Source organism: Octopus sinensis, linkage group LG1 (assembly GCF_006345805.1).
Source record: "Octopus sinensis linkage group LG1, ASM634580v1, whole genome shotgun sequence".
In the NCBI taxonomy this organism is placed as follows: domain Eukaryota; kingdom Metazoa; phylum Mollusca; class Cephalopoda; order Octopoda; family Octopodidae; genus Octopus; species Octopus sinensis.
In genome coordinates this window covers 175,566,276-175,579,145 of record NC_042997.1, presented here as the reverse complement: position 1 = coordinate 175,579,145, position 12,870 = coordinate 175,566,276, and the positions used below count along the sequence as shown (strand labels likewise).

Sequence of the window (12,870 nt, the reverse complement as noted above, 5' to 3'; positions counted from 1 at the left end):
GTAAACATCCATTGCATGTACACATGTGCACAAATGTCTCTGAATGTTTACAATATACACTGAGCTATTGCTACAAATAGCATAACCATAGTTCAGGTATAAACGGTGACACAAGCCTTTGTAGCTAGGCTACATCATCATCATCGTTTAACGTCCGTTTTCCATGCTAGCATGGGTTGGACGGTTCAGCTGGGGTCTGGGAAGCCAGAAGGCTGCACCAGGCCTAGTCTGATCTGGCAGTGTTTCTACAGCTGGATGCCCTTCCTAACGCCAACCACTCCGTGAGTGTAGTGGGTGCTTTTTACGTGCCAGCTGCACAGGTACCAGATGAGGCTGGCAAACGGCCACGATTGGATGGTGCTTTTTACGTGCCACCGGCACGGAGGCCAGTCGTTGCGGCGCTGACGATATTCATTGACCACATTATTATGAACCACTTATTTATTTGTGTACTGATTGTAAATCCTTTAAATGAGCTTGTCTCTGTTCATCCATTCCCATATGTTTCAGATATGTATCTAGTTAGCTTTATTTTCTGTTTGATGGTTTTTGTAAATGCTTTTGTGCCAATTTGTCTCTTACATTCTCTCTTTCTCCTGCATTTTAAAAAAAAATTGTGCATAAAAGCATCAGAATGATTTATTGTTCTTAATTCCTTTTTGTTTTTCTTTTCCAGAGTTGCTGGAGAGGTTATAAAGTCCGATGTCAGAGCAAACAGACTATTACTAAGTTGAGGCAACGTTTGTTAGCTGTAACAAAGGAAGCAACTGAAGACAAGAAGTTAATTAGTAGATTTGCTGAGGGTTTTGATCAATTAATGAAATTCAAACAGCTTTCTGATGTACTCCATGCCCTTGTGAACCTCGGTTAGTGGCAATTATCATTGTTGTTTCTCCTTATTAAGGCAGTTAGCTGGCAGAATCATTAGAGTATCAGAATGATTTGTGGTATTTTTTCTGAAACTGTACATTCTGAGTTCAAATACTGCTGAGGTATCCTTTTGGGCTTCATAAAGTACGGGTGGGGGGGTCTCTGTAATTTACTAATCCCTACCTCTAAAAATTGCTGGCCTTAAGTCAAAATTTGATATTTTAATTTTCAGTGATGTGGAACATAGAAAATTTGCAATCTGTTTATATATATTGTTTGATTTTGATCTTTACCTTTTGACTGGCAGATTTAGAAAATAATTTTTTGTAACTAAACACTTTCAAACTTCGGACACTGGTAGAATGTGTCATATAAAATATCGTTTACTCTTAGTGTTTTTGAGAAAAACTTATATTTAGGAAGTTATTTCATTTTAAAGTTGTCGGATTTCGGTAATTTAAACCAATCAATGACGTGTATTCAGCTGAATAAAATTACTACTGTTGTTTGTCAATAACAACTATAAGCGGTGTATATTTCATTTGTCACTGTTATTTATGACATCATTTGTGCGATTGTACTAGTTTTAGCTTTAGGGTTTTGGGGTGTTGGAGTTACGGGAAAAGATGAAAAATGAAGCACGAACGATTATGGTGGTGCCATGAAATAAACATGGTTCAGATACACTCGTTTATTCATACAAACGTAACTGAGATGAAATATATCGTAAATAACAGTGACAAACGAAATATACACTGCCGGAAGTTGTTGACAAACAACAGCAGTAATTTTATTTAGCTGAATACACGTCATTGATTGGTTGAAATTAACGAAATAGCTTCGTAAATATAGACTTTTCTCAAAAATGCTAAGAGTTTAAATACTTGAATATTGTCAGAGCAATTAATTTAATAGTGGTTGCCTTTTCCTAATAGTTAACTACTTAAGTAAACACTGAAACGAGTCTGTGATTTATGAGGCACACTAAAATAAAACATACAGTTATGTCTCTTGCTCATTTCTAAGTTTCAAAGTAAGGTTTAAACTTGCAATTGTGTGTCTAGTTTTCATTTACTTCCTGCCCAAATTTATCCTAGGTGTTGCTGTTAAATTGTATCTGTTAAAATTCATAGTTAAAATTATTGGGTTGGTGCATAATTATTGCGGCTTTTTTTTTTTTTTCCAACAAATTTTATTAAAAAAAAAAACAATATGTAACAAAAACATCTTTAAATGATTATTCTGGAGCGGCACGTAAAGAGCACCATTTGAGCGTGATTGTTGTCAGTGTCTCCTCACTGGCATGTGAACAAAACATTCGAGCGAGGTCGTTGCCAGTGCTGCTGGACTGACCCCTATGCAGGTGGCATGTAAAAAAACACCATTTTCGAGCGTGGCCATTGCCAGTACTGCCAAACTGGCCCTTGTGCCAGTGGCACTTTTAAAGCACCCACTACACTCTTGGAGTGGTTGGCATTAGGAAGGGCATCCAGCTGTGGAAACTCTGCCCGATCAGATTGGAGCCTGGTGCAGCCTACTGGCTTACCAGTCCTCAGTCAAATCGTCCAACCCATGCTAGCATGGAAAGCGGACGTTAAACGATGATGATGATGATTCACAATCTACTTCAATTACTGCTTCCCATTTGCTTGGCAGATGGTCAGACTGTCATTTAAAGATGTTTTTGTTAAATATTGTTATTGTTTTTGTTGAATAAAATTTGTTGTAAAAAACCGCAATAATTATGCACCAACCCAATATTATTTATTAGGTACTTGATAACCAATTGAGCTAGCTTCTTCTTAGTATACTAAAATGTGACAGTATACCGTCACATCAGCTTACCAGTCCCATTTTTCTCCATATGTCAAATCTTGTCTCTTATTAGATTTTTAAATAATTTTAGTTTCCCTCTATTTTGATTAATATTAATCAACCACCACTACTCTGAATTTTATCCATTTTTGAACTTGCTACAGAGTTGAAATACCATCATTCCACTTAACTGTTCCTGTATTTGGTACATCTTTGTAACACTGCCTTTAGAAGAATGTAAAGTACCTGATTGATAATTTCGTGCTCCCACCTCAGGAAAACTGTCTCTCTCTTCCTGCATATTTTGCTCTACAGAACAAGATAACAACACTTTACTTTCATGGAGAATAACCTATTTTACTTTCTTTACTTTTGACCATACATATAACTGCCTGAATCTTTTAATAGATAGTATTTCTCAATTCATTTGTCTACCACTCTAAAGAATTTCCCTCTAACTTTGTGTTATTGCATTATGCAATACTTCAGAGTTTTTTTTCTAACTATATTCTGATCTGAATAAAATCTTTTTCTTCTGCAGAAGCTGCTTCTCGTCTATCTCCCGTGTGTTGTCTCCAGTTGGCTAGGGAAAATGCTATTCCGGTGATATACAACATAGTAAAAGGCTGTAACCGCAGTGTTCCTCACATGGAACTCATTAAATACAGCATACAAATATTTCTGAATTTAGCAAAGGTTTGTACAATTCACTTATGATTTTCAGTGGTAGGCATAACTTAAGATTGTCATCATCATTTAACATCTGTTGTTCATATTGGCATGGGCTGGATGGTTTGACCAGGGCTGACCAGCTGGAAGGCTACACCCAACTCCAGTCTGATTCAGCATGATTTCTACAAAAATTCCCAAAGGTGGTGCTCCTGCATGGCCACAGTCTAATGACTGCAACAACTAAAAGATACCTATCAGTCATCAGTTAGGAAGTTATTCTTCCATCTGTTCCACACATAATCCTTGATAACTGGTCTCACTGCCAATACGAATCTGGGGCTAATGAGGGAACCTTGATGTGGTTGCTTGGCATGCTAGAGATATCGCCCTTCCATCTTAAAGAATATGGATCTTCTATTAGCATCAACTATGGACCCTGGCTGACTATAACCTTGTGAATGGATTTGGTTGATGGAAACTGAAAGAAAACTGTATGTGTGTGTGTGTGTGTGTATCATCATCATCATCATCATCGTTTAACGTCCGCTTTCCGCGCTAGCACGGGTTGGACGGTTTGACCGGGTCTGGGAAGCCAGGGGCCGCTCCAGGCTCCAGTCTGAATCTGGCAGAGTTTCTACGGCTGGATGCCCTTCCTAACGCCAACCACTCCGTGAGTGGATTGGGTGCTTTTTACGTGCCACCTGCACAGGGGCCGGAGGGTCCGGCATCGTCACGATCGGATTCGAGCATTTTACGTGTCAGCGGCACGGGGGCAACGAGGTCCGGGGTACTGGGGATTGGGGTATTTTGGGGATCCAGGGTACTTTGGGGATCCGGGGTACTTTGGGGATCCGGGGTATTAGAATGGGTAGGGGGGTACTTAGAATGGGTAGGGGGGTACTTAGAATGGGTAGGGGGTATGTGGAATTGCTGCAGAAAGCAGCCCGGGTCTTTGTAGTCACAGCATATCTCCAGAGATCTCGGTCCTTCGCCATTGCCTCAGTGAGGCCCAATGCTCTGAGGTCATGCTTGACCACCTCATCCCATGTCTTCCTGGGTCTACCCTGATACCTTCAACTGTTTGGGAGTGGCACTTCTTCACACATCTCTCTTCATCCATCCGCAGCACATGACCATACCATCGCAAGCGTCGCTCTTGCACACCACATCTGATGCTTCTTATATCCAGCATTTCTCTCAGGATACTTACACTCTGTTTTGCGTGCACACTGACACTACACATCCAGCGGATCATGCTAGCTTCATTTCTTTCAAGTCTACGCATGTCTTCTGCAGTCACAGCCCATGTTTCATTACCGTGAAGCATGGCAGTTCGCACACATGCATCATATAATCTACCTTTTGCTCTGAGGGAGAGCCTTTTGTTGCCAGTAGGGGTAGGAGCTTTCTGAACTTTGCCCAGGCTATTCGTATTCTAGTGGTGATACTCTCTGTGCATCCACCTCCGCTACTAACTTGGTCTCCCAGGTAGCGGAAACTATCAACTACTTCTAGTTTCTCTCCCTGGAGTGTGATGGAATCTGTTTTCTGAGTGTCTGTTGTGTCTATTGTCCCTGTGCATCTGCCGCACATGAAAGCTATCTTATCTGTTAATTTCCCTTTAATGTTGCTGCACCTCTTATGTGTCCATAACTTACATTGGGTGCATCTTATGGAGTTTCTACCTGTACCTTTCCTACAGGTTGAGCAGGGCCACCTACCCGAGGGGATGTGTGTTGAGTACCTCTTGCTGCTTACTAATACTTTGGTCTTTGCTACATTTATTCTAAGGCCCTTTGATTCCAACCCTTGCTTCCATACCCGAAATTTCTCTTCTAGTTCCGGTAGTGATTCTGCTATGAGAGCTAGGTCATCGGCATAGAGGAGCTCCCAGGGGCATCCCGTTTTGAATTCCTCTGTTATTGCTTGAAGTACTATGATGAACAAAAGGGGACTGAGGGCTGAGCCCTGGTGCACACCTACTTCTACTCGGAATTCTTCACTATATTCGTTGCCAATCCTAACCTTGCTGACAGCCTCTCTGTATAGAGCCTGTACAGCCCTTATTAGCCATTCTTCAATCTCCAGTTTCCGCATCGACCACCAGATAAGGGAACGGGGAACCCTGTCAAAGGCTTTCTCCAAGTCTACAAAAGCTATGTAGAGGGGTTTATCTTTAGCTAGGTACTTCTCCTGCAGTTGTCGGACCAGGAATATAGCATCAGTGGTGCTTCTACCTGGTACAAAACCGAACTGCATTTCATCTAAACAAATTCTCTCCCTAATGAGATTGGTTATGACCTTCTCTGAGACCTTCATCACCTGGTCCAACAGTTTGATACCTCTGTAGTTATTTCTATCTAGAGCATCACCCTTACCCTTGTAGCAGTTGACTATGGTGCTGCTGCACCAGTCATTGGGTATGACGCCATTGTGAACTACCTGGTTTACAATGCGGGTGACTATGGCATGGCCCACATAGCCAGCTGTTTTAAGCATCTCAGTAGTGATTCCTGATAGGCCAGGGGCTTTGCCTGGTTTCATATCCTTAATTGCCTTATCTACAAGGGAGCTGTCTATTCGGGTAGCTGGTCCCTCTACTGGGTCAACATTTGGCAGGCTCTCCTCCTCCCATTCATTCTCCTCATTTAGCAGTCTTTCATAATGGCTTCTCCAAGCCTCTTTCTTTTCACTAGTAGTAAAAGCAAGTGCCCCATCATCCATGCGGACACATTTCTCTCCTATAACATCGCTATTTTCTCTGACACACTGTCTGGCAATCCGAAATACTTCAGCTCTTTGATCCTCGCGACGCTGGACATTGGCAAACTTCTTCTTTTCTGCTACATCTTTGGCAATGTATACCTGCCGCCCAGCCTCCCTTTTGGCTATCTGGTACAGTTCCCTGCTCCCCCCTCCTTCCAGGCTTTCCAGGCTCGTCTCTTTTCACAGATGGCTTTATCTACTGCACTATTCCACCACCACGTAATTCTAGGTCTGGAAGGGACTTTGCACCATCCACAAACTTGGTCTGTGGCACTCAACAAGCTGTCCCGTAGGAATTCCCAGCTACCTTCTATGTCTGACATCTGAAGCTCCTCTTCCCTCTCATCAAATTTCTTGATGAGTATGTCCCTAAATTTCTGACCATGCGAAGGGTTCTTTAGCCTCCAAATCCTTCTTTTCTGGATTGGTTTGTTTCTTGGAGTCCTTCTGGCCTCAAGCTTAAAGTCACTGATGATTAGTCTATGCTGAGGGATACATTCTTCACCCGGGAGGGACTTTGTATTCAAGAGCAACCTTGCATCCCGTTGTCTGGTGAGGATGAAGTCTATTTGGCTAGCGGAGTCTCCTGACTGATAAGTTATAAGGTGGCAGACTGGCTTCTTGAAGTTAGTGTTGCAGATTGAAAGGTTACATATATATATATCTATATATTGAGATTCACTCACACACATCTGTATCTTGGTTTTGACATCACATGAGTTGTAAAATGATTGTCATACAACCAATGTCATTCATTTCCAATATTCTTCACAAAGCATGTCTTGCAATAGGGAAATATTACTTTGCTCGAAAATAGATGAGGGTTGGTAACAGGAACGGCATCCAACCATAGTCTGCATGGAAAAGTAGATATTAAAATGAAGATGAGATAGTTTCTCATAATTTTCTAGAGAGCATAACATTAATTCTGTTGTTGCCATCTGTTGCTGCCATCTGTTGCAGCCATCTGTTGCAGTCTTTTGCAAGAAAGACTAACAAGTGGTGAGATGTTGTACTAGAACTAATCCATGAAACCCTTACCAATTTTGAAAAAAAAACAAAAAAAAACTATGTATGATGCAAGCCTGAACTTTGAACGTTGGGTCTCACAGAGGCAATGACGAAAGACTGAGACCTCTGGAGATATGCTGTGACTGCGAAGACCTGACAAATAATGTGAGTTCATGGCTGTTTCTTGCACCAGCTTCACATAGGAGCCCCAGCCGACCCAAGTGCCTTGGATCGCAGGACGGCCTGCTGAGCTTACCTCGTATCGTAGGGCGACCTGCTGTGCTTGAGGAGACCTATTGAGTCAAGTACATTAACATCAAAAATCAAATGGGAATTGTAGTTGTGATACTAAGCACCCACTACACTCACGGAGCGGTTGGCGTTAGGAAGGGCATCCAACTTTAGAAACACTGCCAGATCAGACTGGAGCCTGGTGCAGCCTCCTGGCTTCCCAGACCCTGGTCGAACCGTCCAACCCATGCTAGCATGGAAAACGGACGTTAAACAATGATGATGATATATTTTCAAACTGAGTTAAAATATGAAGCCTTCATAGTAAAGCTTGCCAATTTAAATGTTATATTGAAAAGGCTTTTCATATAATTGGATATTTTTAGCTTATTTATTCAGTTAGATTACAAATATAAAAACATTTAATTCTTGTCTTTCTCTTTTCAGTATGCTCCAACGATTGAGTCTGTTTATCATTCCCGCCCAGATGCTATAGACATTCTTCTCAATGTCATGATGGTTTTCCGAGAAAAGGGCTTGGTTTTCTCCAAATCTTGTATATTGTTGGGAAGTATAGCTTTAGATCTGAAGGAAAAGGTAAATAGTTTTTTTGCTGCTTTTCACTTATTTTGAAAGTAAAACGTTGATATAAGCTGGAGTTAGCATATCCTGCTCCTCTACTTGTTCATGTCTGCATACTCACACTCATATATGCACTACATGTGCGCTCATATCTATGTATGTATGTACACTTATCTATTAATGTGCAATCATCTATGCATATGCATGCATTAATATATACATGCATACTCAATCATATATATATTTGCATCTGTGTCAGAATCAGAATTGAAATCGATCAATATCAATGGAAATTGTAGCTGTGATACCAGTGCTGGTGGCACGTAAGCAAACCATCCGAACAGGGCTGTTGCCAGCGCCGCCCCGACAGGCATCCATGCCGGTGGCACGTAAAAAGCACCATCCGATCGTGGCCGTTGCCAGCCTTGCCTGGCCCCTGTGCTGGTGGCACGTAAAAAGCACCTTCTGCCAGCCCCGTCTGGCACGTAAAAAGCACCCACTACACTCACGGAGTGGTTGGCGTTAGGAAGGGCATCCAGCCGTAGAAACATTGCCAGATCAGACTGGGCCTGGTGCAGCCTTCTGGCCTTCCAGACCCCGGTTGAACCGTCCAACCCATGCTAGCATGGAAAGCGGACGCTAGATGATGATGATGATGTCACTGTATCGCCCAGACTATCAGCTGTTATACATCGCTGGTCACAATGCACTTCCAATTCTTACTTGGTTGCACCATTCTCTTCCATCCTGGCCTCAATCGTTTAACTAAATTGTCTTCCCATTGCTATGGAGGTCTTCCAAGTGGCCTTTTCTGATATCTTGGATACCACTTGGTAACAGGAAGGCTCCACTTGTTGTCTGTGAACTTTGCAACATATCTAGCCTATTGGTCTTTTTCTCAAGCATGACATAAATGCCATAGGGGTTTTATATTTTTGCTTTCTAGCATTTAGTAAACCTACTTTCATGTTTTATTGTTAGATTAAAAATTGGTTAACTGGTTAACTGCATCTCATTCCAATTCTATTACTGCATCTGATATCAATTCTATTTCCTTAAATATAGTTCTTTTCACATCTTTTACTTATGATTTTCAAATAATACAGTAGGCATGGTTCTGGGTTCAGTCCCACTGCTTGGCACCTTGAGCAAGTGTCTTCCAACATATCTAACCTATTGGAATCTGTGTTTTTAGTATTCTGTGATCACGTCATTCACTCTGCTCCATTCTTGAATTCATTTTGGATATGCTCTAGCAATGTAGCTAATTTATGTTCTTCCCTCTTCATAGTAGCCCAGCCATATATGCATACATGTTCATATACTGAAACAGATTTCTTATTGGTTTTGTGGATATAATTTCAGGGTAGAATGGATGAGTTACTATCTCGGCAGCAGTTTGTGGAGAAAATCCTGTCGCTGTATAAATTGACTGTACGGAAATACAAGCAAGAAGAAACTAGAATTGTGACGAGAGCTCGGCTAGTAGCTGCAAAAGATGCTTGCCCATTTTACGAAAATACTGTTCTTTCTAAGATCGGTCCAGACTGGTTGCTTGGCAAGAAAAAATTGCAAGAATTTGAGGAACCATTAAAAGCAATGACATATTTAATATATTGTCTTGGTCTACAAGACAAACTCCCCAAACAGTTACCTAAAAACTTGAAAATGTAAAAAAAATTCAGGTGAGGCAGAAAACCTTTTGTTAAACATTTACACCCATATATTCCTGCATGTATGGGTGCAATGCATTCAAAATTGTGACCAATTTCATTTTCACTTTTTCTACACACATGCACATGTACAAAGTATTTGGGGGATTAAGTAATTAAAATTTAACAGAAATAAGTAAAAATAACATTGAAATGAAATAATTAGTCAATATAAAGATATCAGAATTAACATTTTACTTTTATAACTTAACAGTTCCATTTCAAGAACATTGACTATATGTATATAGTCAATGTAATTTTAATAGATACAGTAGTAATAATAATAATAATAATTACATAAAATCTTGACTCCAATAAAAAATTTATAGCACTAATGCAATTTCTTAAATGGAATTAGATTGTTTTTTCAGTACTGTTGGCTGTCTGTTTTAACAGATGTTTGTATTTTTGGTTATAAATTTGGGAAGCCCTTTCTTCTGGGTTTATTAGGTTAAAAAAGAAAATAGAGTTCTGTCATATAGCTTTTTTTGTGTATGTTAGACATTACAAGCAAAATATAATCATAGAGATTATATATTTTAAGTAATCTTTGATTTAGATTTTTTTTTGTCTCTCTAAACTTAAAAGAATTCTGAATCATCAGTTATCGAGTAAACACCTTGTTACATATTCTACTTGCTTTTTGTATTTCGAATGCTGGGTTTTTTTCCCCACCACAAAAAGCAATTTTAATTTTTTTTTTTTCGTTACTGTTAAACTATTTATAACTATATGTGCTGGTTATTGCTCAAACAAATTGTTCTTTTACCTTCAGAATCTTTATTACTTGCCAGTTAAGTGCTTTCAATACTCAACAGGCCACACAACTTGATATTTTCATGGTTGATTTGAATCCATTTTAGATTTTGTAGATTTTCTTTCGTACACCACCAGACTTATGTATACCAAATGAAGGATTGCTTGATAACGGTGCTATCTTTTCTTTTATATGATGATGACTATTTTGTGCTGTTGGAACTTGTTTTCAGGTTTAGTACAGAGTTCTAATAGCAAAGTCATTTTGATCTTTCCTATCATTTGAAATTGCCCCCTGCCTTTTTGTTTCAAGATCCTAATCCTACACCTACATTTTGTCACCTATCGTTACACTTTTCAAAAAAATTTTCATCTTTATTTGAGCAATCAAAAGGCTCCTAACTGACTGAGTCAGAACTGTTTTTGTTCATATATCTGCTGGTAAGACAAATTTTGCAGTAACATGTATAAGCACAAACTTTCCAGTAAGTGACATTTCCAAAAAAAACTACAGCCCACATTTTTGCAATGTGATCATCTGTCTTCATGAAAGTTTGTCTAGATTTAGGATTTTCCTTTGATTTTCATCATCTTACCAATTTGAAATGCTGATACCACTTGTAACATTGTGTACAGCCCAATCCTTCATATAGGGCTGCAGCAGCATTAGAGAGGTCTTCATAGTTATTCCCAATTTAATACAGAACTCTACATTAGCATTGCTCTTTCCAAAACCTTCCTTTATTCAGCTTATGGCAGTTGCTGAATGTATAAAAACATTCACATTAGCACAAGTTGTTTGATGACTAATAGATGTAGTGTTATGTGGCTGTTATTTGATTGAGAGTTAAGGTCACCTACACACTGTACTCACAAGCACAACATTGTTCGTTGATTAGTATGTGGTTTTAAAAAAAGTTTCATTTCTGGATAAACCTTGTGATAGCATTTTCAAAACCTTTTCTTTGCTGCTCAGTTTCATTATTATTTCTTTCACTTGTACCTCCACTTTATTTATTTTTTTTTTTTTTGCTGCAACTTTGGTATGGCTCTTGGCACAGTCGAAATTTTCAATGTTTTCACTTTTTCTCTTTTTATCTGCTGAGATTTTTCCAGTCCTTCACTTCATTTTGTAAATAACCTTGATATTTAATTGCAGCTGTGACTTCAAACTATTTGTAGATATTACTTTTTGTTGGATAGCCATTGCAAAGCTCTAGTCCTCTTTCTCGATGTGCTAAACTTATCTTGTCTAGGATCACAAATGTGCAATTCCTTTAAGTGGTTATGTGTAATGTTTTATGACGGAGTTGCAGCTAAGGTAAGCCAAGTAGGCAGGCATTAAACGATAATCCAGCATAGATTTTGAGCCATAGTGGGGCAGTTAATTATTCAGATAAATTTACATACTAGTTATTTTCTCTTAGTGTTTGGACAAGATTAAAAAAAAAAACAAAAACAAAATCATGTGTTAACTTTAAGTATTCAATGGTTTGAGTTTTCTTGAAAATATTAAATACAAATTTGAAATTTTGTTATATTGAAATTTTACCTGTTTTTGTCATTCTTTGACAATTTCTTCTTTGTAAATATTAAATATTTGTGTATTTTTAAGTTATGGATATACAGATTTGAAATGTCCGAATACATTTTACCAGTATATGCTGTATGCAATTGACTTTAGTATTTGAACTTTATAAAATAAATTTTGCAGGCATTTGTGTTTCAGTATGATCAAGAAATAACTAATTCTCTTTTCTTTCCTCATGTTGTGGTGTGACATGTTTTTTTTTTGTTCTATGTATAACTTGCTTTAAATGGGTTCTGGAAACATGACTGATTTTTATTTTTTGTTTGTTCTGCAGGTGAATGTGAACCTAAATCTGCTTTCACAGTGAATGAATGTGAACATAAATCTGCTTTCACAATGAACGATTGAATGTGAACATAAATCTACTTTCACAGTGAACGAGTGAATGTGAATATAAATCTGCTTCCACAGTGAACGAATGAATCCGAACCTAAATCTTTCACAGTGAATGAATGTGAACATAAATCTGCTTTCACAGTGAGTGAATGAATGTGAACATAAATGTACTTTCACAGTGAACGAGTGAATGTGAACATAAATCTACTTTCACAGTGAACGAATGAATGTGAACATAAATCTGCTTTCACAGTGAGTGAATGTAAATTTGCTTTCACAATACAAATTGAAATAATCTTTCTTTAACTCTCTCCCATTCAACTGTTGTATATAATGCTCAAATTTTATATCACTTGAATTGAAATAAAGGAATATACAACTGTGTTACTTTTGTTTTGTTAAAGTGTTTATTCATCTAACCCTTCAGCATTTATTTAAATAGGCCAGATCCAGCCTTTCATACTTATCCTACATTCTAAAAATAAATTAACACGTCAGCAAAACCATTTAACTATGATATAATGACTG

The 12,870-nt window shown here is 38.6% G+C and overlaps 1 protein-coding gene across 1 annotated transcript in view; it reads left to right on the top strand.

Annotated features, from left to right (window-relative positions):
- The window catches only part of LOC115229694 (abnormal spindle-like microcephaly-associated protein), a 56,574-nt gene extending 43,845 nt beyond the window's left edge, over positions 1–12,729 (top strand). Inside the window, 4 exon segments of the mRNA XM_029800035.2 lie at positions 677–866; positions 3,227–3,381; positions 7,813–7,962; positions 9,313–12,729. Coding sequence (XP_029655895.1) covers positions 677–866; positions 3,227–3,381; positions 7,813–7,962; positions 9,313–9,621 — 804 coding nt within the window. The 3' untranslated portion in view covers positions 9,622–12,729.
- The last annotated feature ends 141 nt before the right edge of the window (positions 12,730–12,870 follow it).